Source organism: Barbus barbus (genome assembly GCF_936440315.1).
Source record: "Barbus barbus genome assembly, chromosome: 40".
Lineage (NCBI taxonomy): Eukaryota > Metazoa > Chordata > Actinopteri > Cypriniformes > Cyprinidae > Barbus > Barbus barbus.
In genome coordinates, this window is record NC_136718.1 from 7,444,326 (window position 1) to 7,471,253 (window position 26,928).

The following is a 26,928-nucleotide window of genomic DNA, read 5'->3' on the forward strand; positions in this document are numbered from 1 at the left end:
TAGAGTAAAACCTCCAAGCCTTTATTCTGTTTTTATACATTTAATTGTATTAAAGCTTGATGTATATCAAAGCTCCAACAGTTTTTTTTCTGAAAATAATTTCCACTATTCTTCCGGTCTTGTTTACTTCATAAGCGTTTTTAAATCGTGATAGGATTTCTATGTGCATGACAGACAGAGGTGTATAATATTTAAACAATTGTACAAAAGTCTCTATAAAGACTGAAAACTGACTGAGAAATCTACATTCACTAAAGAAATCCCCATGACTTTTCCAAGACTACTCACTCAGTCATTTTATTGCAATATTGGCTGTACTGAAGCAAGCCAAAGATATTAAGGGAATATGAAAGGACCAGATGGAGAAAAAGCAACAAGACACATGTGAGGCATCTTCACTATGCTTTATTGTAAAAGTAGTAGTCTATTATAATAAAATAGAAAACACTGGGCAGATCTTTTACAGAAAAGTTAAAGAACTCACAGATATTGAAGAAGCCCGCCCAAAAAAAGAAAAAAAAATATATATAAAGGCCAGACAAACAGTTATTTCCCAAAATTGACTGATAAATAAATAATTAGTTTTAGGCAGCCTGACAGGATGTTGAGATTCAGTGCTGTCCAAAACTCACAATACACAGACTAACAAAGTTGGTAACAGACACTGGTTCAGTGTCTATCTAGTGCTGAAACCAAAAGCAACAGCGAGCAGAAAGAGACCATGCCCAAATGAGGGAACAAACATTAAAGCTAATCTATTCAATTATTTACAGAGAGATGTGGAATAATGCATCTGCTTTTTTTAAGACTAAACACATTTGTGGCTCATCAAGCCAATCGGTGGGACCCTTAAGACATGGTTAAATGTCATATACATACAGTACATGCACTGGAATCCTAATACCTGTATGCTTCAGGAATCTTTCTTTTGTGTGGTCCAATTATAGCATTTCATAAAAAAAAAAAAATACATGAACACAACCATCACTGCAGGAGCAGATTGTACTTTTATACCACTTCTGAAATGTGAGCAGCATTTAATGTTAAGACTTTTGCTTGTTGAAAGAGGAATGCATAACAGAAGCCATGCTTTTCTTTAAGAATAAAGAACAAATGACAGCGCAGTAAAAATATCATGATGCTTAAGTGCATAACCGAACATTGTAAATGTTGTTCAGTCCAACAAAATAATGAGAAATGTCCTATAAAGCATTATATATCATATTGAGCTGGTTATAATTAATAACATTCAAAAAAAAGTGTTCGCTAATCCTGTTGGTCCTTCTTTAAAAAAAGGCTTCAGCTCATTTCTGTCGTCCTCTTCTTTCACAGTTTGTGTGGGTTCACCCATTTGTATGTACCCTCGTAGCGGAAGCCCACCTTCTGTACCAGCTCATCAGCCTCTGCAGGACCACGGCTATGAGAGAGCCAGAGCAAATGTGAGAGATATTACACATCACTTCATCAAAAACAAAACATTTTTTACCTTCCGTATTTGTATTTGATGGGTGGCGTCTTCTCCTTCTCTATCTGATGAAGCAGAGGAGTGAAGATTCTCCAGGCTTCCCTCAACTCATCACTTTGATAAAATAAGTCAAATTCAGAAATGGTTGTTTCAGAATTATTATAACAACGTATTGTAGAGAGCACAGTAAGAAACGCACCTTCGCACAAAATGCATTTGGCTGCCACAAAAGACGTCCAGAATCAGACGTTCGTAGGCATCAGGCAGCTTAACGTCCTTTGAAAAGGGAGAAAAGAGAAAAGCACATTACTTTAATAAAGATTTCTGGTTGAAATAAATAATTTCCCACATATTATTAGTCAAAGTTGCCATTTAGGACAAAAGAAACCGAGTGTGAATGGATGAAAGGTGTGTGTTTTACCCTGTATCTGCTGTGGTAGGTCAGGTCCAGCTCTGTCTCTTCAGGGCTGAAATAGACTCCAGGTTTCTTGCTCATCATCTTGGCGTAGATGGCCTCGTTGGGCTGCACTCGCACCACTAACTCGTTCCTCCTGCACTGAGAGTTAAAGATATCTCCAGGAACTTCTGTGAACTGCAGCCTCACCTCTGCCTTCCTCTCATTCAGAGCCTTTCCACACCTGAGGACGAAGGGAACACCTGGAGAGAGACAGGGGTAATAAAATATCAACACATTTAGGAAGAGAAAGACCATATACTGGGTATATCAGGTATATACTGCTGTTCAGTTTTAAATCAGTAAAATGTTATTTTGCTGTTAATGAAAGAAATTAATATTTATATTCAGCAAGGAAGCATTAAATTGATCAAAATAATGAATTGACAGACAACAAAAATTAATTTCAAATAAATGCTGTTCTTTCTATACATCATATTAGACATTGATTTCTGAAGTCTCATGTGACACTGAAGACTGGAGTAATGACGCTTACCATTACAGAAATTAATACATTTTAAAAATGTATTCAAAGAGAAAATTATAAATTATATTGACATTTCACAATGTTGCCGTTTTTACTGTTTTTTTTTTAAAATCACAGAAAGGATGAGCATAAGAGACTGCTAAAATTAAATTTAGCATTTTTAGCCACAAAACAATTTCAAGACCAAAGGGTTAGTAAAGCTTCTCATTTAAGGTCAAACTTGGGTCCTGTGAGGCACGACATTTCATTCCACTGTATGTCCCCACATGTAGCAGAATACAATAAAGCTCAACTTGAACTTGATATGTTTGGCCAGACTGTAAACATTAGCTAATTAGCAATCACTTACCATCCCAACGTTCGTTCTTTACATAAAGCACTGCTGTGGCAAATGTAGCCTGAGTGGAGCCTTCAGGGACCGTTTTGTCATCTAGATAACCCAGTTTAGCCTCTCCTTCTCCATCTGGATCTCCCACATACTGACCCAAGACCACATCTGAGAGAGAGACCGGCTCAATGCACTTCAGCACCTTCACCTGTAGAGGGACACAGAGCAAAAAAAAAACAGGTATTAGAAAGGAGATCTATAATAATCCAGGATAAATCCCATTTATCACAGCAAAAGCTCTTCACTTGGATGCATCATGAGCACTCATTTATGGATTTTAACCAATAAGCTAAGCTGTGATTGAACACACACACACACAAATAAATAAAATAGAAAACAACTCTTTGCAGTAGACGGGGGGGGGCAAGTGTACTTTGTCTGGTGAAAAGTCTTAAAACAAAAATGAAAAATGAAAATACATAAACAGGAAAAGAAAACAAGTCTACTTCAATAAAAAGAAAACTTAAAAAAAATAAACACATAAACAGGGAAAAATAAGTCTACTTCACACTGTTAAAAGCATTCAAAAACAAAACAAAAAATAAATAAAAAGCATTGCAAAAGTAAAATAAAAAGGAAATAAACATTAAAAAATCAGTACAAAACAAACAAACCGTTACAGTGAAAAGTACAAGTCTACTTCACCGTTCACACAGAAGTCTTCAAAAAAATCTAAATAAAAATGAATAAACAAACAAATCCATATTTGTATGGGACTACTTCACACTGCTAAAAAGTACAAAATTTTAATAAACAAAAACTAAATAAAATTAAACAAACTTTAAAAATCAGTTCAAAGCAAAAGAAAAAAATAAAGGACTGGGAAAAGCACAAACCTACTTCACATTGTTAAAAGTCTTTAAACAAAGAAAAAAGAAAAAAAAATGAATGAAAAAAATAAACACCTTGGGTACTACACATAATCACCATAATGTACACTTAAAATCAATTATTCTATAGTACAAACCAAAAGTGAACACTACCCTGGAGTGTAATTCTCAGAGCCAAGACCTTAATTTATATACACTCCGCCAACCGCTAATGGTTAACTGTAAGACAGATGGATCAATAAATTTGATATATTTGCTGCTCAAGGCTAAATTCAGGATCATTCAGATAAGTGCCAGAAAAGAGTGCTGCAAAGGGCGGCTGTACACAGTTCATTGGCTGACCGGCTCGTTACCTTCTCATCTCTAACATCATCAGAGCTGGTGGATGCAGGCTTCTCCATGGCAACCAGACTGAGCATCTGCAGCAGGTGGTTCTGCATCACATCACTGGAGACAGAAAAGAGAAGAATACATTCATTTACAAATCATGCTTGATTAGAATATCAAAATCCTCACAGCCTTTGAAGGGAGTCCTCATGCACAGAAAGTGCAATCTATTTTTACACACTTTTTTTTTTTATTTCTCTTTGAAGTTTATTTGCACTTCCTTCTACTTGTATGGTGCTTCACACAATGTACTTTCATTGTATGGAACATTTTGTGCACGCATCAAAAATTGTGTTCCACAGAAGAAAATCGTACAGGTTGAATGAAACAAACAAGTTCAGTTTTTGGTAGAATATAATTTCATAACATGCAATTAAAGATCTTAGTGTCACAGATGCAAAAATCAGCTCAAAGCAAGAAAACTAACCGAATAATACCAAAATCGTCAAAATATCCCCCCCGGCCCTGGGTACCAAATGGCTCTTTGAAGGTCAGAACCACACACGCTACACTGTCCCGGTTCCATATGGGGCCAAATATCCGGTTTCCAAACCTGTAAAGAAAATAGGAGAGAAAACTGTGACTAAAGAGACACCGATACAGATGAAGAGATTCCTGGTGGAGTTTAATCCTTAATTATGCATAAATGACAACTGTGTGTGACAGCCAGTGAAAAGCAGCAGGCAGACAGGGATGAAAAGGGTGATGGAGGCAACGGGAAAGGGAAAAAGCCGCACCTGAGAACCATGAGGTTCTGGACCATCTCTTTGCCTAGGTAATGGTCTATACGGTAAATCTGGTCCTCAGTGAAGAGAGAAGAGAGATGACTGGTTAACTCCTCTGAGCTCTGCAGGTCACGTCCAAAAGGCTTCTCCACGATTATCCTGTTCCAGCCTCTACCAAACATACAAACACAAAAAATATGCTGCTAAGGCAAACTCATATACACAGACAATCAGAAAACTGAACAGAAACTACACACATTTTTAATTAGCTTTTATTTTTTATACTTTCAGTTTTCAAGTTTTAGCAATATTGGGACAGATTTACTAGCAGCTTGCACCAGCGCAAACTGTCTTTTGGTGTTAAAATGGTACTGTCAGGATTTACTAAAGATGCGCAGTGAAGAATTAGCACTGAAAGGGTGTGGACACATTTATTTTTTTGTGCCTGACCTTATTGAATATGCATTTGTAGGAGTTTCCCTTTCAGACGCAAAATTTATGGGAGGAGAATATTCAAATGAATCACGCAACGCGATTTACTAACGTTTGCACTCGTCAAAGTACTGCTATTTGCGCCAATATTTTACGCTCAAAAAAAGCATGGTTTTAAACTATTTTGCACTTGAAATCAGTGCAATTATTGTTGCTACGAGGAGGCACCGCAGAGAACAGAGCGCGTGGTAAAAGAGAGAGGATTTTTTTTCCACTTGTTTTAATTTATTTGGAATGCCAGAAGAACAAATTTAAATAAATAAATAAATTGTAGGGCCCTATTGTTAAAAATGTTGAAATTGAGAGTTTTGGACTTTTTTTTTTTGCTGAAATAAATGTTTTTGTTATTACACAGAGAGTAAAGTACCGAAAAAAGGTACTGTTGGGTACCGGTACCGAATTTCAGGTACCGATACCGGTACAGTACTGGTTAAAATGTGAACGGTACCAACCCTAGTGGACATTCAAACTAATGTTTTATTGTGAATATGAGATGCAGGTAATCACAGTCGCTCAGTCAATCTCCCTCTCATAATACTGTACTATACATAATACACAGCTTTTAATACAGTAATACAATAAAGGCTAATTTATACTTCTTGCAGTGTCCACGGGCATGTTGCTGGTGTAACCCGCAGTACCACGGCAAAAGCCGAAGAAGAAGCGGCTCGTCGCGGAAGCATTACAGCCGTGACGGCTGCAAATAAATATCAAATCATTACGTTAAATCATTATTTAAGACTAAAAAAGGGGACAACAACGGAACAGGAGAAGATGGCATTCTTTCAATCTCCACAAGGACGTGTACCACGGCAGATTAACATTGTTTATCACAGACAACTACTGATGTACGTTACATCTCTGGTCTGCCGAAGTACGTGTATGTATTTTTGAGTGTCTGTGCAGGAGAAGGTGTGGTCTGCATTCATCCTGATTGGAGATCCTGAGATCTTGAGACCCTGATTGGCTGCCTCCTAATTGGTCTGGTTCCGGTTCCAGTGAAAAGGACCTCCCCAAACATTCTAGAGGGCCGAATGTGTGCCATTTGTTTTGCTTTGTGATTGTGTGTGGGCGCTTTGAGAAACCTGCTTTTGTTCTGTTAACTTCAAATTATATTTGTAAATATTTATTTTAAGGGAAGTGGGGAGTGTGACACCATTTCTTTTATATATATATATATATATATATATTGTTTGTTTTATGTTTTGAGTTAAGTTATTTTGGTTAGGGAATTTAGAGGTTTTATTAAAACTAGTTATTTTTGTTTGTTATTTTGGCCTTGTCCACTCCAGAATTTGTCCCGTTTGTTACTATTTTTCCATTATAAATTTGTTAATAAGTTAACTTTTTGCTTGATGCTACCTTGGGAGTGACAGCAAATTTCATTTAAGTTATGGCTGGTCCTAGACGATCGTAACATGTATAATGCTATGTAGTATAATAAATGATAAGACTTGTTCTTTGCTTTGTTTTATTTTAAATAAGGTGTAACATTAAACTATATTACAGTGCTCATGAACGCACACAAAACTCAAGTACATACAGAGGGAGGGGTTCTAGCAGACCAATCACAGCGCTTGCAGTCCGCGTAGAATTGACACACAGTTAGATTTTTGGAGAGGTGCACGTAAGGTACGGCGTAGGTTACGGCACAGGCCTGTACATCAAGGCTCTGCGTTGGCCACGGCGTAGGTTTTGACACAGAAGTATAAATTGAGCTTAAGCTTTTAATGAAGCAACTCAACGCTCCTTCATTACTAGTTCTAAAGTGATGTTTTTTAATTAGCAACGGAGGCAAGTTTAAAAGCAACTGCATGCGTCTACTCCTCACTTGGTGCTCATGCACTGATGCTTGATGTTCTTGGTGACGTCGTGATAGACGCTGGGCGGCAGGGCCAGGTAGAAGAGGCGGTTGGCTTCAGCTCCTCCAGGCAGGGACAGCAGGTGAGTGTTCAGGTTGGAGAAAGAGGATTTATCCACGTACTTCCCACTGATGTAAGAGTTTCTTCTGAAGAATGCAGCAAGGCGATCTGCCTCAGAATCTGCCACCTAAGTGGGGGGGGGGGGATATTTTAACAGTAAATAGACAGTAAACAGACAAATGCACATTGAGAAACTCTGAGCTGTGACCTTCATGTAGGGCATGCAGGCCGTGCGTATGGCATCCACGGTCAGATCAGAACGTGCAAATCCCACAAAATATGTCTGTTCAGGGAGAAGACCGTCTCTAAACAACCACCTACAAGAGACAGACAGAAACAAAGGTTTAGCTGTCAATTATATTTTCTGAAAGAAATTAATACTGTTATTCAACAGAAACACACTAAGTTTATCAAATTGATAGTAAAAACTTTTATATTTTTTACAAAAGATTTTGATTTCAAATAAATGTTCTTTTGAACTATTCAAGGGACCCTGAAAAAAATTTATTCAAATAAAAAAAAAAATCTAAATGAACAGTAGTACTTGTAATGAAATATTAATAAATCTTAAATAGTTTATTTTACAATACGATTAAATAAATGCAGCCTTTGTTCAGCATAAAATAAAAATATTTAAAAATTCTCACCAGATCCAAATGTTAAATGGTACTGTACTAGTAAATAGTAGTATGTGTAAAAGCATGTCAGAGTGCTCACCACAAAGTTGGGTAGATTTTCTTTTTCGCCAGATCTCCCTACAAAAAGGACACATTTGTTACATCACGGAACAATGTATTAATACAGGCTGAATTACACAAAAGCTCTTCACTGCGTTTCATAGTACAACATTTTCAAAACAATTTAAAATCACAAAAAAGATTTTTCACAGAGAAAAGCTGATCGGTGATCAGAGTTAGATGATCTTACAGGCTAAATGTTAAACACAGGCCCTGACCAAAAACCTCAACATCAACGGCAAGTCTTGCAAAATGTGGCAACCTACACAATAAGAGCACGGTTGGGAATTTATTCCACTTTACATTTGCAAACCAATACTTAAAATTAATATAAAGACACAAATTTAAGGAGCATCTCACCAAATATTTTCTGTAAAGCTGCTTTGGAACAATATTTAGTACAATGACAAAAAGACAAATATTTTATTTTAGAAACAACGTTTCCAAATAATATCATGATTCATGCATAAATGTTTTTTATATTGTGTAAATGGATCTGTAGACATGTATAGTTGCCTTTATTTTAATGAAAGGGGTCCCTCACAAAGAGATCATTACATAATTAAACCCCTGTGCTTGCTGTACTCCTGAAAACTGAGCAGGAGCATGATAAATTATGTATTGCTTGGAGCCGTGAAGCGCCAAATTTTGTCTTCATTCACATTTCTATTTTTGGTCAATAACCCCCTTTGTTTCTTTATTTTTTCCCCCCACAAACTAGCAATAGCAAGTTAAACCATCACTTGGTTGAGAAGGAAGTTACTGACATACAGTATATTTATTCTGAAAGTGACTTCATTGCTTTTGTTGTGTAGTTTTTCAGATTTTAAATGTAAAGGCTACCGGCTACCTAAAAATTCTGCAAATAGTAAAATCTACAAAGGCATTTGTTAAACTATTTAATGGTGCCTGTAGGTCAAGCCAAGTAGTCATTTTGTAATCGAGTATAGTCTGATTATAGTCAGCTATCACCATGAATCACTGTGACTGAAGAGCAATCAAAACCTAGGGAACGGCCATAATTTCTGTGGAACACAGTGACTAATCTCATTATAAAACTGACTAAATAAATGCAAAAGAACACAAGAACAAGATACAATTTATAGCTTAAAATAACAGTCGACCCATCCCTGCTCCATGTGATTCAATTTTCTCAATGCAAAGGTCATTGATCTCAGCAGATCTGCTCCACACCCATTCAGACACACGAGAAACGCTCTGTGCATGGTGAGACAGCACTATTCTGTTTGTCTTGGCTGATTTATGGCATTGTGGGAGAGTCCCATCTCTCCAGATATGCATTATTGGGGGATTTTAGTAAATATATCAGTTCACCATTTAATCTATTAGTTGCTCCTGCTGCCTTGCTATGGTGAAAAGCACTCAGTAATGGTGACTTGACAAAAATTCATCCATGACCTTTTAGCACAAAACTAAGCAGCAAGAGAAACTGTGTGCATTTATTCTGATAGTTTTTTTGTTCATAACTGAGGAATGTGTATCTCAGTGAAGGCAAGAGTTAAGGCCATGAGACTAATTTCCAGGAAAGTGCATGAAACGATAAAAAGGTACACGTTGAATACAATGCAAACTACTTTTGGGAAAACAAAAACAAACAAAAAACACAAAAGTAAATGTTCAGTAATGCATTCGACAACTGGAGCTGACATTTCAACCACTTAAGCAGTCAATTTTTTTCCCTGCGGTATTTGGACAACAAATTCTGTCAATATAAAAGGTTAAAAAAAAAAAAATATATATATATATATATATATATATATATATATATATATATATATATATATATATATATATATATATATATATATATATATATATATATATATATATATATATATATATTTCAGAATAATTTCTGGAGACTGGAGTAATGATGCTGAAAATTCAGATTTGCATCACAGGAATAAATTATATTTGAACATATATTCAAATAGAAGACAGTTATTTTAAATTGTAATAATATTTTCACAATATTACTGTATTCTGATCAAATAAATGAAGCCTTTGCGAGCATAAGAGACTTTTAAATGGTAGTCTACATAATTCACAAATGTGTAATACAATTCACATTCACAAAATAAAATATGTATTTTCACAAGACAATATTTTAAGATATTCCCGTCCATTCCATTTATAAACATTTTATTTTTAAGCACGTCTGCTTTATCTTCATATTTTAATAAAGCAAATTATTAAAGGCCTAGCTTTATTCTGTTACTTAGTCCGATTTGTGCAAAATGTCTTTATTATTATTATAAGAGGAAGTTTTATAGTTTTTGGTCATTATATAAATGGCAACTGATGAGCAGACAGATTTTTTTTTTTCCAAAATGACCCTTGTGTTTTTAATTTTAATGAAGAGTGTAATTTGCAAAGCTACATAGCTAATGACAACTAAGCATGCCTGAATACTCACTAACTGTCTTTAAAATGAAGTTAGGTACAAATTTGGTAATGTGACAGGCTGGCTGGGAGTCGATGCACTGAATCTAAGTGGCTCAAGGTTAGACAAATGAGGTGATGTTGCATCTGCATTTTGACATGGTTTCTGAATGGACTTAACATTATGCCATAATATTAAACCTGTGGAAACCTGCCAACTAACAATCCAGACCCGGCCATGCATATCCCTTTCTCCACCACCTTTCTGATCACACCCTCATCCCAAACACAAGCCAGCTCTTTCACCTCTCTCTCTTCACAGCAATTGAAAGAAAAGTGCTGACAGAGAGTGATATTGCATAATCCAGCTCACTAGCACCCATTTAAAAAGCCAAACAATACGAACAGGAAAAGCCAACAGTAACAAAAGATTACACAAAGCAGTTGTGTAAAAGCAGACAAGTAAAAAGCTGAACAAAATGAGGAGGAACAAGGAAAATCTAACCAAAAAAATGAGGAAGAGGGTTTAAATTTCACAACTAAATGTTGAGAAGATAAACGGTCTATTGAGAAGAGTAAAAGTCTAATGTACTGTAATGCAAACTTCACTTCAGATATTCTTAAAGAGGTCATACGACGCAATTTCAAATTTTTCTTTCTCTTTGGAGTATTCAAGCTGTTTGTGCATAGATAAGATCCCTGAAGTTGCAAAGACTAAAGTCTCAAAACCAAAGAGATATTCTTTATAAACTTTATAAAAGCCCTCCTTCAAACACCCCCCACATGTCTACGTCACGGTGTGGGAAGATTTGCAAAACACCGCCCAAACGTATACGCAAAGAAAGATGGCAGAACTATTATTCTCGCTGTAGTATTGTTGCTGCCGCCGGCGCAATGTCCTGGAGACGCTGTGTTTCGTTGTGAAAATTAAAGTACTATGTTTGGACTTCCAAAAGAGGAAGCGACTAGAAATCAGTGGTTAAATTGTATTTACAACACTGTTCCAGAACAGTTCAACGCAAATATTAGAGTGTGTGCAGCGAGAACCTGGGAGTAGCCTGCCAGCTGTGCTCAAAGGCTGTTTCTATAAAGCCTTTGCAAGGACAGTATGGCGCTTATGATTCACAGCCTGTAAGTACATTTTCTTATTTAAAGAATTTGCTATTGACGATTCAAACGTGAGTTTTGAGCTGTGTAGAGTAGTGCTTGTTTGTCGTTTCTCCGATCACAAATGCAGACATGGTAATGTTTATGAGGCGCGATCCAACGCAATGCGTAAAAAGACAGTATGAGTCATTATAATCAGTAATTATGTCCCCACTGGATGCAACAAATGCCTCATTAATAATGGGTTTTATTGTTTTTGTGTCGTCGCGCCGGGACACGGCATCACAATATGGTAAGGGGCATAACATTTCTGTCACACGCTTGAGGTATTCGGCCAATCACGACGCACTGGATAGCTGGCCAATCAGAGCACACCTCGCTTTTCAGAACGATGAGCTTTGTAAAAATCGACGAGTTTCAGAAAGGCGGGGCATAGAGGAGCAACGATAATGTACAGTATGTGGAAAATAATGTGTTTTATGAACCTTAAACCGCATAAACGCATGGCATCACACCAAATACACAAAATAATGTTCTTTTTAGCAACATCATATGACCCCTTTAATATTTTGCATGATTTTTTTTTTCATACATTGGTTTTGTCAAAATTCATCACAGTTTAAGATTTCATGCTGAACCTAATCAAGACTTTGATACAATAAGTCTTTCATCACATCTAGCCAATCACAGATTGTCCGTCACCACACTTGAAAAGAAGCCCTGTGCTGGTAATGTCCCTTCATGGTTGCATAATTTCTGCTGTACTTCCTTGTACAAAACGTCAAGGCCGTTTTATTATTTCAGAGGAATCTGAGATTCTCTTCCTTTATTGGATCAGCAGTTAACAGGCTGTGCTGTAAAACTATAAGGTGTACAACCAAAGAAACTACCATATACAAGAAATAATACAAAATAGTATCAGATCAGGCATCAGATTATTCCTGTACACATTTGTATTTATTATTTTTTTTTTTAAGTATGCCAGTCCTCACGTGCATTTTCTTTTCTCAAATAGTCAAGATGCTGCCATTGGTTAGTTGTTTTAGTATTTTTTCACTAGGGATGTAATGACTGATTCAAGTCGGCTGAGATTTTAAACAAAATCGCAATACAATTGGAGGTATGAGTTTATATGAATGCATCTCTGAGTGGAAATGACTTTCTTCAGAAAAGTTTAGATGGTATTTTCTTTTCATCTTGCCTCTGTATGATACATAAAGTATTTATAAGCGCAGTGCTGCTTTGTTTACAGCGGTAACCAGTGAAAACACAATATTGCCGCTGTTCCATAAGCGCCACCTGCTGTCAGAGAGTGCATTTGCATCTCATTCAGCCTGTCTACTGTTTTTGTTTCGTTCAGATGTTTTATGTAGTATAGTTTCACAAAGATAAAGCCATTCTCTTTTTGCTTTAAATTTCAAAATTATACAATCTAACATAAATAAAAACCTGCTCATGCTGCATGTACGCAATCTTTGTTTGAACTGTGATTAAAATGCAGTGGTTGCCTCTATTTTGGAATGAAAAGAGCACAGGCAAAGCCTTAGTTTGTTTATATGAAGAGATTTCTTTTATTTGTATTATTTATTTATTTGGAAATTGTTTTAACATTTAGATTTAGTTGTTATTTGACAGAAATGTGCAGCATTTTGTCTGAGAAATAATAAAAAAAAACATTAATTTCTCTTAAATCTCATTTTGTCAAAAAAAAAAACTTTGGGAAAATTGTATCAAACAAGTATTGTGAATCGTATCGCATCGTGAGTTGTGTGATTCATTACATCCCCAGTTTTCACAATAATTTAATTAGGACTCTAACACTTCTTACCTCCAACAATCCCAACAACACCACCATGAAATGGAAAGCATGGCACAATCATTAATAAACACATGCAGTAATATGTAACTAGAGCAACAGAAGAAAAGTGAGGGGATGAAAGTTTGCTTGAGAAGGACTTGTGGGAGAGAGCCATCATGGTGGAGTTTACAGAATGGCGACAGAATTGTAGGATGTGGAAATGCTCATTCCTCTATATGCAATCATGCAGTGGTGTAGTGGAGGGTATACGCAGGTATACGGTGTATACCCACTTCTTTATCAGTCGGCATTCCGTATACCCACTTCTAAATCCCCTCTGATGCGCACCATTCAGTAGTGTCCTGCATTAGCCAAATCACGACAGTCCAGCATATGAGTAACTAATCCAATCGCATGTGAATATGCGCAAATATTCTCTAAAAACATCCAGTAAAGACAGTGATGCGGTCACTCGAAGCCGGATAACGTTATCCCTGAAACGGCCTCATAGAAGAACGTGTAAGAATCCAGCTATCGCTGTGGCCAAAGCCATCTCTACTGTAGCTAAGCTGAATAAAAAGAAACGTGAAGACAGTAAACGCATGATTGCGACATTATGGTTTGTGTGTGTTTTTCCAAGTCATCTACAGGTAATCAAAAACGGAGTGTCTATTTACACTAAGTGCAAATAGCCCATCTTGTTGGCAAAGGCTATTTACATGAACTCCGCCCACTAACGTGTGATTGAGTTAGTCAAGAATAAAAAAAGAAGGTAATTAAACATTAGTTTCAGTGGCGTGGATGGTAAGGCGCATGCTTTTTGACGCGATCGACCCGAGTTCGCGCCCACCTTTTGCCAAACTTTTTTTTCCCCTTTTCAAATCTCATATCGCTAACTTCTTAAATGATTGAGAATCATGATTTTTTGTTTGTTTCAAATAGGGATCACAATTCTCCCACAATTCTGAACAGACAACTAAACAAAATAGCATGTAATTTACTAGGGATTCTGACAAAATGTCAGTTGCTGCAGTCTATTTATACATTAATTTTAATTGCAAAATCTGCACCTCTTCTGTGGATAATATTATTTTCATAATGATCCTTACTCAAGCAGAAGTAGTTAAGTAACAGAGTGCAAATATTACTGGCCCATTTTGGAGTGAACTAAATATGCAAGACTATTTTACATGTCACTGTTTTTGACACAGGTAGTTCATCCTTTGCAGAGCTGCTTAAAAAAAAAAAAAAAAACCTGGGGGCATAAATTAAAGAGTATACCCACTTCTCCAGGCACCACTACACCACTGCAATCATGGAAAGTGTGATGAAATCCGGTGATGAAACTATATGTGCACCTGTGCCAGCTGAAATGTGCTTTACAATCTTGGAAGTTGGGGAGAGTGTGCGCATAATCTCTTTTCGTTAAATTTGCTGGGTAACACTTTAGATTAGAAAACACATTCACTATTAACTAAGAGTTTTCCCTAATTTGCTGCTTATTGATAGTAAGGTAGCTGTAGTAGTTAAGTTTAGATATAGGGTAGGGTTTAGGGACCTAGTTATTCTGGTCATGCAGTATAAGGCATTAATATGTGCTTTATAAGTACTAATAAGCAGCCAATATGCTAGTAATATGCATGCAAATAAGCAACTAGTTAATAATGAACAGTGTTCCCTAATCTAAAATGTTAGCATTTTCTGAATAAGGTGTTTGCATGCAACAGATTTATGATATTCCAAGGGTGGGAATTGAAATTTGTGAAATCAGAATATTGTCTTACACTGAATCAGGCAATTGGACTGAGGTGTTCACATGATTCAGTACTTAACAGAACACTGCCAATTTCAGACTAATATTACAATACCGATGTGCATGTAAATGTAGTCACTGTAAAGAAAAAAGTAGCCCAAAAACACAAATTCACAAATTTTTGGTTTGTCAATAGATGTAAAGTGTACAAAATGAGAGACAATTCACGGCTGCAGATGAGACTGTATCAACTCCTCATTAGCAGAGAGAGATTTATATATACACCACACACACTGAGACTCACCGAAGCACCCATGATGATAAAGATATGAACGTCAGACTGGTGAAATTCCACATCATCATGCAGCTCTTTCCTCAGCTGCCCAAACACTTCAGAGCGGGAGAGGGGAAGGCTCATCTTGTCGTCTGTCAAGAGGTCAGAAAAAGAGTAAACCACAGATCTGGAGTTGTCCTCAGTCATATCAAATTTATTTTTTTAGCATTATATTCTGGAGTTATATTACAGCTGTATCATTTCTATGCATTCATTTTGTTTAAGAAAGGTTAAATAATTTTAAATGAAAAATAATTTTATATGTGCCAAAAATATTTCTAAAATAAAAGTAAAAAAAAAATAGGTCAGTGAAAATGTTGGCAGGGCAGTTAATAAATAAAGTTGCTTTGGAAGATAGCAGACATCAGGATGAACGATAATGCTGCTGATATAATGCAACAATGACAACAAAAACAGCAAAATAACACTTATGCGTATGTTAATTAGCCACCACCAACCTCAAAATGGCTAAATAAAGAAATTAGTCCATCACTACTGAAAAATGATGCATGTAGATTCAAAAGGTGTTTTCCAAAGAGCTTTTACTAAAGCTGCCAACATACACACAGTACAATGTCAAAGGCATTAGAATGAATATTAAACAAGTAACACAACCACAGAGCAAGTTTAACTAAATTTCCTGATTCTGAAAGCATACATGCCACTTGGAAAGAAAGTAGTATATGAAAAAAGTAGTATATGAAAAAAGTATATGCATTTGTTAAAGCTCTTGCACATGCAATAATTCCTTGCCAATGCAGTCACTTGCACTGACAGACACACAACACCAGCTATAGTGTTGACTAGTCTAGTAATTTGACAAATCACATCACAATTGGGATGGCAAACATATAGTCCTACCACTATGTTTAGAGACTGTAGTGTGTGCTCTCTCTGTGGCATACAGAAAAGATACACAGAGAAACCTCGTGTGACCAAAAAACACAAGACAGACCCACTCTGAACTTACTATAATGTTATTAGCACAATCCCTTATTTTGCACTGACTGGACTAACAGCTTGCCAGTTATTTTACGCAATGCATCACATTCAAAACAAATGCCTAAAACATAAATGTGTGGAATAAATTGAAAGATAAAGCTGGTTAGTAGACAGCAGAATCAAACGCGCGCACTGCATGACAACATGCTACTTACTTTGAGTGCTCTTTACTTAACCAAACAAAAATAGCAGGATTTAAAGGCTAAAGGGCTGTAACAGACTCAGCGCAAAACAAATGTAACAATACAGACTACAGTGTCATTCTTTAAAACAGTTTCCTCCTTCCCTGTTGAAACGACACGGCGAGCTTCTGTGATTTTATTGGTGTAGAGAGGAACTCACCAGCGCTCGCTCGACTGCCCATCAGAGCATAAGCGACGGGGGGCGGGGACAGACGACAGGAGGGAGGGGCTTGTGGATAACAGCACAGGTGATTGACAGCTATAAGCTCCAATGGCGTACATGCTGAACACTCTTCAGTCCGATGGAGAGCGCGCATGCGGAATACCTAATGAACATTAAGTCCTGCTGATAAGAGCTAGAAAAAAGTCGAATGTAGAGCTCTGAAAGAATGTCAGCATGACACTGCACATAAAAAAAAAACACACTTATTTAATAATTGGAGCAATTAAGCATATTCGCATATATATTTAGTATAAGCTACCTCAGTGATTTAGGCATTTACTGCAGAACAACATAAAAATACTCAATTCTATTTTATTGCATTAGCGCCACCGTGCGTTATTGTACATACTTGATTGGATTTTTAAGTAGCCTGACTCAGAGATAGTTAAACTGTTCAGTCTACCGCAAAAATACATCCAGTCATTGCACACGTTGCTTACAAAAACACATTTTAATTCATCATCAGTTTTCATCATCAGTTTCCAGGTCAAATGCTACAACTAATCAGCGTTCAATGCGAGATTGTTAATTAAAAGTGTGCATTATTTGACAATGTCAAAATTATTTAATAATTTAATCGGTTCAGTTTCATTGGACTTTATAAATCATATAACAAGTATAACTCCTGATACATTGCACAAACTTATGTTAGAGCAAAACAGTGATGCAACATTTGTTTAAATATTCCTTGAGCTTCTGTTTTGTACAATATTCAACAACAACAACAAAAAAATAATCTGATGGAGGACAAGCCACTTTTGACTTTATATCAGATGAAAGACCAGTGCTGATAATTGTTGGCAGGGTCACAGTTTTTCATGATGATGTTGCCATACTCCACCATTAAACACTTACTAAACAGAGCATTGTGGACAAGATATATCTGCAAATAATACAAATATATATAAGTAAGATAACAAATCTCTATGAGATAACACCCACAAAAGTTTGGGATTATAAAATAATTTTGTGCCATAATAGTTAATTATTTGTGACAGAAGGCAGCCAGAGGCAAAGGGATGTTAGGATATACCACACCTGTTGGGAAACAAGAATGAAACTCCACGTCTGCTGTGGAGCTGGGACGGATGCAGACACAGCTGCTTATCAATATTATGCCTCAGCTCCTGATGTGAAGTGTACTCAATACTACAAAGCAAAACAAAAGTTTGAAAAAAATGGCCAATAAAATATTTAATACTGAAATTACTTTAGTGCTATTTATATACTATTAAATTATTTATTATTTATTGCAGTGTGCTTTTTTTATTTTGTCCAAACAAGCTAAACAATTTTTTGGAAAAGTATTAATAATGGCCAATAAAAAAATTATGTGAGGATTCATGAGCAGTTATCATAAAGTACCTGATTTATTCCCATGTTGTGGAAAATGAATAAAATCACTGACTTCCCTCCAGGATTTTTCTCACCAATATCAAGACAAGGGTTTGTGGCAATGTTCTTCAACTAGAGACACAATATGCACAAAAAAATAATATTTCACTGCAAATAGCTATTGCAATAAATCCAAATTATAACACTACATTGCCGATCCAAACAGCACAGGGTTCAAATCGGGCACAAAGGCCTCAGTGAAAATGTTTTCTAGGTACCAGGAGAAATTTTTACAATGCAGCCTTTCTTTGAGCCGCAACCGCTCACTGATGTCCCCATATGATTTCTGTGCTCCTCAGAGGTAGAAGAGAAATATGTGAGCTGTACAATTAAGAGTCTGTAATCTAAAATATTGCAATTTCAATATTTCTCTTACCTCTGCAATGGCAGCAGCCTTTTTATTTCTTTTATAGAAAATCTTCTTGTAATCATCCATCCAGACTTCTGCGAGGCGAACCTAGTTGCGTGCAATCACATCTATGCCTTTTGGGAAGGAATATGGACTTCTGGTGCGAAAGATGTGGCCGACCACAGAACAGGGAATGATCTCTAGACTACCTCCACACAACCATACCTGCAAGAGCCAATACATAATGTATGACACCAGAACAGTGTAAACAATTCTATTTCTGTTACAAAAAGTTCACTCAATTGATGCAGAAGATAGAAATGCCCTAAATGACATCTCTATGTTCTGTGCTCCCCAAAACTCAATTTTGTCATCATAAGTTCCAATGTGTTCAAAGAACTGCTTGTAAATGGCAAAAAGCCCACCAGCAATAGTGGGTGTCCTGAATAAAAAATGAAACCACATGAAAACTGGTGTCTCATATGCAACAGCAATATAAATGCAATTTAAATTAAAATGTGTTATGAGAAAGGTGTCTCTGTTTGTGTAAATTTGTAGATCCTTTGCCTGACAGGATAGGTTTCATCTTTGCGTTTCACTCTCTCTTCTTCAGCTATAGTCTCCCAGCCAAAGCTCAGGATCCAGTCAAATTTCCCACGAGTATGTGTGCGGGCCAACATCACTGGCTTAATGAACTGTAGATTGTTCTTGTTGATGACAGCAATGCTTGGGCTCACAACTGTGCTAGGTTCCTGAACTACCCGGGCCAACAGGGGCTCCAACCAACCATAGAAACACTCGCCTGAGAAAACACACACAAATGAATTGACTGGGCTAGGAAGTCGACTAATATGCCTACTTGATAACTTCAAATCTGATTAGACTAATGTTTACCATTCTCTCCCTTATGTTTCCACCTTTTACTGTAATAAAACACTCAATCCTCACAGCTGTATGAATATAACATATAAACCTTTTAGAGGACTAAGATTTGAGCAGCTAAGGCTGGAGCAAGGCCACATCAAAATATTCATCCACTTCAAAACATAGACCTCTATTTATAAACTGAATCAATCATAAATTGTTAACTTGTAAATATGTTCAGCATTATTTTCTAGACTATTTAAAGACCCAGACCCTGCCCCACCTAAATTTACAGTCAGCAGCCACTACTGAATTTGAGACCTCCATCCAATTCAGTTGGATGGATGTTATGGCATTGTTAGGATGTTCTGGATTGTTGCTAACATATACCGGACGTGAGTGACACACCAAATCCCCTAAGGTAAAATGTTGCCTCGTTCTATTTATGACGTACTGACACAAAGTTCAAATGATTTTTAACGGTCACTTTTTCACGTCCAGCGTAGGCGTTGTTATTGTGTTCTGGGTGGTTTCTAAGGCATTACTAGGGTGTTGTTGGTGATTGCTAAGGCACTACTAATGTGTCCTTGTTGGTTGCTAAGGTTTTACTTGGGTATCCTGGCTGGTTGCTAAAGCATTGCTAGGCTGTCCTAGGTGGTTGCTACGGTGTTACTAGAGTTTTGGTTGCCAAGATATTGCTAGAATGTTCTGAGTGGTTGTTAAACTGTTGCTAGAGTGTTCTGGGTGGTTGCTAAGGTGTTGCCACAATGCTCTGGGTGTTAACTAAGGCATTTTAAGGTGCTCTGAGTGGTTGCTAAGCTATTGTTAGTGTGTTGTGGGGGGATGATGAGGCACTGACATGTTTTGAGTGGTTGCTAAGTCATTGCTAAGCTGTTTTGGGTGCTGGCTAAGGTGTTGATAGTGTGTCCTGGGGATTGCTAAGGAATTGCTAGGGTGTTCTGAGTGGTTACTAAGCCATTTCTTCTGGGTGGCTGCTTACTGGCTCAAGTCAAAAGATCCCATCGCCAGGTCTTTATGATATTCTGGTCTCTATATTGCTTGGCTCCTTCCTTCAACATAAGTCCATTGAATTTGTTTGCTCTTTTTATTGTCTACCTTATTCAAAGAAGGTACAAAGAAGGTGCATATATATGCCTTTGCTTACCCTGAGTACTTGCATCATCCACCAGAATGATTTCTTTAAGTAAAACAGCCGGTGAAGTGTGTAAGACGCTGCAGATGGTGCGGAGAAGTGTGGACCATGCCTCATTGTGGAACACAATGATCACACTGGTAGTGGGTAACCGTGGACATCTGCTGAACTTCTGCTCAATGCATCTTGGAAGAGTAACAGTGAACTAGTGCTACATGATCAAAAGGTAAAATATGAACAATTTTGCTCAGTCTGCCTTCTGTGGTACTCAATCAGGGGGCCGCGTGTCGACACCAAGACTGCGGTGGAAGGAGATGCAGTCACTGGCAAACTGGTTAAAGCAATTTCTAGAAAGGCCCTCCTGCTTCTCCCTCAGCTCTGCAGGTTTCAAGATGCCAGTGACAAAGGGCTTTCCATCATCTCCAGGTCCTTCTGGATCCTCCTGAGGTCTCTCTATGTGAGGCCTGAGCTCCTCCATGCTGTAGAACACAGAGGGACATCTGGCATCTCCAGATAACGCCAAAGCCCTTTCAAAGGGTGGTATAGAGGTATACATCTGAAAATGCCAGATGCTACTGTAATTCCTACCCACACTGCCTCTATATCTTGGCTTTAAGGAAAGATCTTGATAGCAGCTGGTCGACCCCCACCCTCCTAGATCCAGCAGTAATACCCATAGAATGGTGATTAAAAGGGTCAGTCCCAAGATGCTCAGTTTTATGGGTAGTGTACATTGAGGACTTTGTGAGCTCATCCTAGAAGAAAATAAACCAAACAGGAGATTTTCTCTAACTTCAGCCATTTGTAGCATCGGAAAATGTCTGCAGTAAATAAGTAAATTAGTTTGTGCTGTTTTCAATTTGAGTAGTTGACACAAGCTCATATTGATTGAGGGACTAGTGAGTGAAACATGCAATATTGTGATTGATTTGTCACACAGCAGAACTGTAGGGGAGAGCGAGGTGATTTGAGTTTGTTTTCTTGTTTCTAGACAACCATAAACAAAATAGGTGACATGACCACACATATTTGAAGAATTAACCATTTTACTTACCCTGTGATGGAGAGAGGCCCATTGAGTAATTGGTAACTTAAGTAAAAAAAAATTAAAAACTTTTTTTTTGCAGTTCAGAGTGATTTTTGTATGTTTAACGACTCGCTTCTTGTGTCTGAACAATTACAGACAAATCTGAAAAATATCAAATATTTGTGCTCTAGGAAGTTATAAAATGAGCTATAATGTTTGAATGATGTTAGCTCTAAACTGCTGGATGATACAAGTTTGTTCAAATGTAGGAGTGGGGTAATTTGAGCCAAAAGTATTATTTTACTGTAATTCTACAATAATATTTCATTAATTTTAGACCAAACTTTTTTTATTTTATTCTGGACTTGATATTGTTCTGAAAATTTTAAACTGGCCTTGTTTATGAAAATTGGCCAATGAAGTTTTTATGAAGATGTATTCCCCTGCAAAATTTATAAGTAGTATGTTGAGTAATTTTCTGTAAGGTAAGTTGCAGTCAGTTTTTTTAATTCTTCAACTTGAACACTATTTTGTTCTGACATTTTTAAATAATGTTAAAAATTCCTGCAAAGTCAATCCAGTGTCATGAGCCACGTGCACGAAACTCCCTGACGAATGGCCAGTTCATCACAAGGCTCACACATAGATTCGTCATATTTATTGAATTTCGCTTCCTTTGATATAGCATGAGGTGAAAATGTCCAGTTTTACTTAAGCATAATTAGTGGCCCAGTTTAACCCCACACTGGGGGCAAGTTGAGCCAAGAAACCACTTTCTTTTTTTTTCTGAAAGCCATACATTGAAATAAGTTTATTTTAGATTCAAAGTGATGCACCACATCCTGAAATGTATGTAAATATTTAAGTTGGACCCATTACTGTCACGTGCTCACTTAAAACACACTAAATAAAAACACTCAACACACCCTGGGGTGTATTCCAGAAAGCACTGTTACCTTACCTTCAGCTAAACCCTGAACTTTGGAACTGGAGACGGGGCAGTGCCAGTATCCATGGCAACACTTAAACAGCGTTTGAAGACCGCGCGTGGATCTCGTGTTCGACTCTCTTCGGTGCAGCTCGGTCTTTCTGTTATTGTTTTGCTAGTTCTCATAATACAGTTTTGATTATGGCTTTCTTCGGACTGACATATTTGGGCTATCAGAACCCTTTTGGGGACAGGATGGCAACATCTACCCAAAACAAACGTACACGGGGTATGGCTGCTTTGGAGCGACGTTAATACAGGCGCTTTCTACGGATCTTTAGCACATCTGTTTACCTAAAGTACTGGGGTCCATTATGTTTGTTTTTTCCTTTCAGACTCATCAGACCTGCATCTCGGCAGCCAGAGCAGATATCAGGACTTCAGCAGACGTGTTCAGAGGTGTAAGTTCATATTAAATACATCAAACACCCACATACTGAATGTGTTACATACAAGAGAGGTTTTGTGTGTGTTTATGTGATTATGCTTGCTCAAAATGGAGAAAGTGATATGTTCAGATTAATTCATGACCAGTATGGAATTCTTAAATGAATGAGTTTTAATTATTTATCTTAAATCTAAACTAAATGGATGTTTTTTTTGGTGGTCAGTGTGACACTGAGATCTTGTATTTCTCTTTCTAGCTCCTAAAGAACTGTACCATGTACCTGTGACGGACAACCAGCAGTATGGTTGGTGGGTTTCCACCGATGGCCTGAAGAACCAGGAGCCTTGGACTCAAACCCGTCACTTCCCACGCAAACACAGTGAAATGACAAAGTATGAAGAATCTTAAGCTGTGTAGGCCAATGTGTGTCAACAGACAATTAATGGATAATGCTTTAATAATGCATATTTCACTTATTTTCTCAGGTTTGTGAATGAGATGTCAAGGACCTGTCCAGACTTCAGCTTGTTTTGATTCCTGGTCCACGAAACTGTATGTTCACATGGTGATCACAGTCCCATATAGTCCTGCAACACTGCAGTGTGTCACTTCGCTTTGCAGAACAGGAGGTGCAAAGGACACACAACTCACATTAATGCAAGTGTAACATATCCACTGCACATCCATGACTGTGCCATATTGTTTATAGAATTTGGTGTAATAAATTTAGTCCCAATCTGTATGTGCTAAATGTTGTTCTTTGCATATACCTGCGTAATGGTGGCTAAGTCCAGTAATAATAAAACAATGAACCATTTGTGAATAAACTTGACCTGAAGCAATTTCTATTCGTAAACTTCTTGCTGAGTTTTAGTAGACCACTTAATGTTCTGATTCTTCTTTCGTTAGTATCAAAAAAACTGACTACAACAGGATGAAATGATGATCTAGGATCATGTTAAGTTTCCTTGACAATAGTATTTGAATTAAGCATAAAATATTTACTGAGCAAGGCATCTTGACACGCAACTCTCATGTAGTTTTGAAAGGCAGAAATTAATCAGTTCACATTGTTATAATGTAAAAAAGTGATACTAGTTTGATTATAGAAGTGATCATCAGTAATTGTAAATAAATACAAATCTGGTGATAAAACAGGTGAAATCTACAATGTACCTATTAATATTCTGAAGCAAAAAACCTCTAAATGATGCATCATTTATGGTGACGCAAACACAATGCCTAATATTCACCAAAATAAAATTTTTGTAAAGCAATTTGTGACCCTGGACCACAAATCCAGTCATAAGGGTCAATTTATTTAAACAGATGTATTCATCATCTGAAAGCTGAATAAATAATATTTCCATTGATGTATGGTTTGTTAGGATATGACAATATTTGGCCGAGATACAACTATTTGAAAATCTGGAATCTGAGAAGTGCAAAAAAATCTAAATATTGAGAAAATCACCTTTAAAGTTGTCCAAATGAAGTTCTTAGCAATGCATATTACTGATCAAAAATTATATTTACAGTAGGAAATTGACAAAATATCTTCATGGAACATGATCTTTAATTAATATCCTAATGATTTTTGGCATTAAAGAAAAATGTATAATTTTGACCCATACAATGTATTTTTGGCTATTGCTACAAATATACCCCAGTGACTTAAGACTGGTTTTGTGGTCCAGGGTCACATTTAAACAAAACCACAATAAAAAGCAATCACAAAAACCAAATAAAACTGTTTTTTTTTATTTTAGAGGGAAAAAGTTTGTCTATTCATCAAGAGTCTTTTCTCAACTTTCCTTTGCAAAGTTGAAAAGCTCATCCCTTTTCTAATCCTTCGACTAAAGTAAAAACAAGAATGAAACAAAGGAACGAAAAGGTAAACGAAAATAAAGAGACAATCAGGAGGCGTTCAGCCCTGACCTAGACAGAGGCCGCAGTGTGAGAGTCAGTAGTACTAAAATACACTCCTGCTTGTCCGCAGTACATCAGGTACTGTGTTTGCTTCCCTCACGCTGAATCTCCATTCTTGTACACTTTTATTGCACGTACTGGACGGAACAACAGGCCTTTGGTACGAACATGATCAACTGATATGCAATGACCAAACTACGATCAAAGCAAGTTTTCAATAAGTGAGGAACACATAGCAGGAAAAGACAGTGCTTTGGCTGTCATGCCAGTCGCTGAAAGAGCCGTGTGATACAAAGAGGCACTGTTATCATATGCTGAATTTGTTCAATTAAGGCAAATGCACTGCAATTCGCACTGCATGCATGCAGTGTACGGGAACTCTACCTATGTTGTTAAATAGCTAGCTAGCAACTGTTTACCTAATGCATTTGAAGTTTACGGTTTAGATATGTATTTTCCCAAGTGGCTTTTTCCTTAAAGAGATGAAGCAGAACAAGCGGTGGAGGGAAAACTGTTGATCTGATCATACGTCAATGACTGCAGTTGATCTGTTAGTACCAAATGATGTCTCAATTCAGGTCTTTGTTCCCTCTTCTCAGCTGGAATGGAATCATAATCAAATAGATATAAGAACAACCAGAATAGGAATAAAAAAAAAAGGATACAGAAGTGATACAAAATACTCAAACAACTTCAGGGAATCAAACAAAAATCGTAGAGAAGATACCACAATCAGACATGCTTTTGAGCTGTTTAGTTTGGCAAGAAAGCAGCTAGTTGTATCATAGAAACCTCACAGTGAAAAGAGTTATGCCCCTTCGAGATTACAAAGCACAGTATTCAGTCATAATTTATAGATATATTTCTTTCATTTTTAAAAAAGTCCTTCAAGAATGAATTGGATCTCGATAAACAGTCTTGTACCGTGGTATCCAATGTCGTGGCTTTTCCCCAGATGCCTCCGAAAAATTCTTTTTTTCCTTTTGTTTCCTTTTGTACCAAAAATACTTCTTTGAAAAAAGAAGAAATGGTTGACGGAACAAACAAAACAAAACCAAAGTCTTCCTTGAGGACGCGTTGAAGGCCCAGACCTGGTCGTACTTCCAAAAAAAAAAAGTTCCGCAGCTTTTCCAAACACTTTTCCATCTGAAATGTGTCGTTCTGAAGGAAAAGCATGACTTTAATAAATCATTCAGTCCTTCATATGATCCGGTGAACAACTGCCGGTCACCCGCATTGCTGGTCTATCAATCAGTGTAATTTACTTTAAATGATAAAACGTCATAAAAAAACAGGAATCAAATCGAGGGGTGAGGACGTCAGAGCATTACATTATATTCAAAACTTCCGCAAACGTTTTGACAAATTCTTTTCTATTAAATACTTTGGTCTTTGGTCAATAGTTCTCTTCTTAATTTATACAGATACTGTATTCGCACACACACAGATATACGAGCGTACGTGTTTATGTACGGTATAAATGTGCATGTGTTTTTCACACTTGTTCCATAAAGGACTTTTTGCACAAAACATCAAGATTAAAATAAATAAGGAATTCCGAACAAAACAAGAGTACCTGTATTTATATTCTCCTGAAATAAAAGATAACAGAGGAAAAAAAATGTCACACAAAAATAAAACTGGAGAAAATGCCTTATGTACAGCGTTTTTCTTCGGCAAATAAAGGCCTTTATTAAATAAACAGACTTTGCATCTTTCAAGCAGCCTGAGGGAGAGGCTTAAAAACAATCGTCCTTCAAGGTGCACAGCCATATCCATGAGTGCCACGACTCTCCAGTCTGTAGTCTGCTTTGCTTTTTTCAATAATCGTCCTTTTTTTATTTGTTTTTTCTTCAAGTGATGGCGATGGCTACTTGTTTGTCTTCTGCTTGCCTCAAGAAATCCTCCTCTCTGGGGAATTATGGGAATCCAAAGAAACTAAAGCACTGCTAACTGTTGGGAGGTCCTTCGTTTAGGAAGTAAGTGGTCATCTCACCCTTGCCTTTCACCTTTACGACCCCTCGACACTCCAGCTGGTAACCTTTACTGGCCAACACCTGGTGCAGGTCTGTGGTCACCTGCAAGGCATCCAGTAAGACATCAGAAAATCACTTCTAAACGACTTGCTCATTATGACTAAGGCATC

At 37.1% G+C, this 26,928-nt stretch overlaps 3 protein-coding genes and 1 pseudogene across 6 annotated transcripts in view; 1 reads left to right on the forward strand and 3 right to left on the reverse strand.

The window, feature by feature from the left end:
• Positions 1 to 384: 384 nt before the first annotated feature.
• On the reverse strand, positions 385 to 16,663 carry LOC306859754 (glucose-6-phosphate 1-dehydrogenase). Of its 3 annotated transcripts, none has more exons than XM_079400995.1 (13): positions 16,440 to 16,663; positions 15,253 to 15,374; positions 7,868 to 7,905; positions 7,359 to 7,467; positions 7,060 to 7,277; positions 4,749 to 4,907; positions 4,439 to 4,564; positions 3,978 to 4,071; positions 2,756 to 2,942; positions 1,887 to 2,122; positions 1,665 to 1,741; positions 1,487 to 1,579; positions 385 to 1,417 (listed from the first exon to the last, which is right to left on the reverse strand). In XM_079400995.1, exons 2-13 carry the CDS (start codon positions 15,364 to 15,366, stop codon positions 1,327 to 1,329), a joined length of 1,542 nt encoding a protein of 513 aa, XP_079257121.1. In that variant the 5' UTR covers positions 15,367 to 15,374; positions 16,440 to 16,663; the 3' UTR covers positions 385 to 1,326. The 3 variants fall into 3 exon arrangements, with proteins under 3 accessions (XP_079257121.1, XP_079257120.1, XP_079257122.1); XM_079400994.1 differs by having other exon boundaries at positions 16,627 to 16,650; XM_079400996.1 differs by having other exon boundaries at positions 387 to 1,403.
• Positions 16,664 to 17,711: 1,048 nt separating this feature from the next.
• LOC306860064 (polypeptide N-acetylgalactosaminyltransferase 6-like) lies at positions 17,712 to 21,006 on the reverse strand (annotated as a pseudogene). The gene is made up of 8 exons: positions 20,783 to 21,006; positions 20,463 to 20,635; positions 19,001 to 19,235; positions 18,758 to 18,875; positions 18,461 to 18,658; positions 18,239 to 18,370; positions 18,055 to 18,156; positions 17,712 to 17,838 (listed from the first exon to the last, which is right to left on the reverse strand). The product of its transcript is annotated as a polypeptide N-acetylgalactosaminyltransferase 6-like (transcript).
• Positions 21,007 to 22,396: 1,390 nt separating this feature from the next.
• On the forward strand, positions 22,397 to 23,700 carry LOC306859197 (sperm microtubule inner protein 11-like). The gene is made up of 4 exons (XM_079400102.1): positions 22,397 to 22,694; positions 22,801 to 22,866; positions 23,110 to 23,245; positions 23,339 to 23,700. The coding sequence occupies exons 1-4, from the start codon at positions 22,607 to 22,609 to the stop codon at positions 23,385 to 23,387; spliced, it is 339 nt and encodes a 112-aa protein (XP_079256228.1). The 5' UTR covers positions 22,397 to 22,606; the 3' UTR covers positions 23,388 to 23,700.
• Positions 23,701 to 24,123: 423 nt separating this feature from the next.
• The window catches only part of LOC306859453 (adenylate cyclase type 6-like), a 51,090-nt gene continuing 48,285 nt past the window's right edge, over positions 24,124 to 26,928 (reverse strand). The window contains exon 23 of the mRNA XM_079400476.1: positions 24,124 to 26,860. Within this exon, the coding sequence (XP_079256602.1) occupies positions 26,732 to 26,860 (129 nt within the window). The 3' untranslated portion in view covers positions 24,124 to 26,731. The remainder of the gene's footprint in view (positions 26,861 to 26,928) is intronic.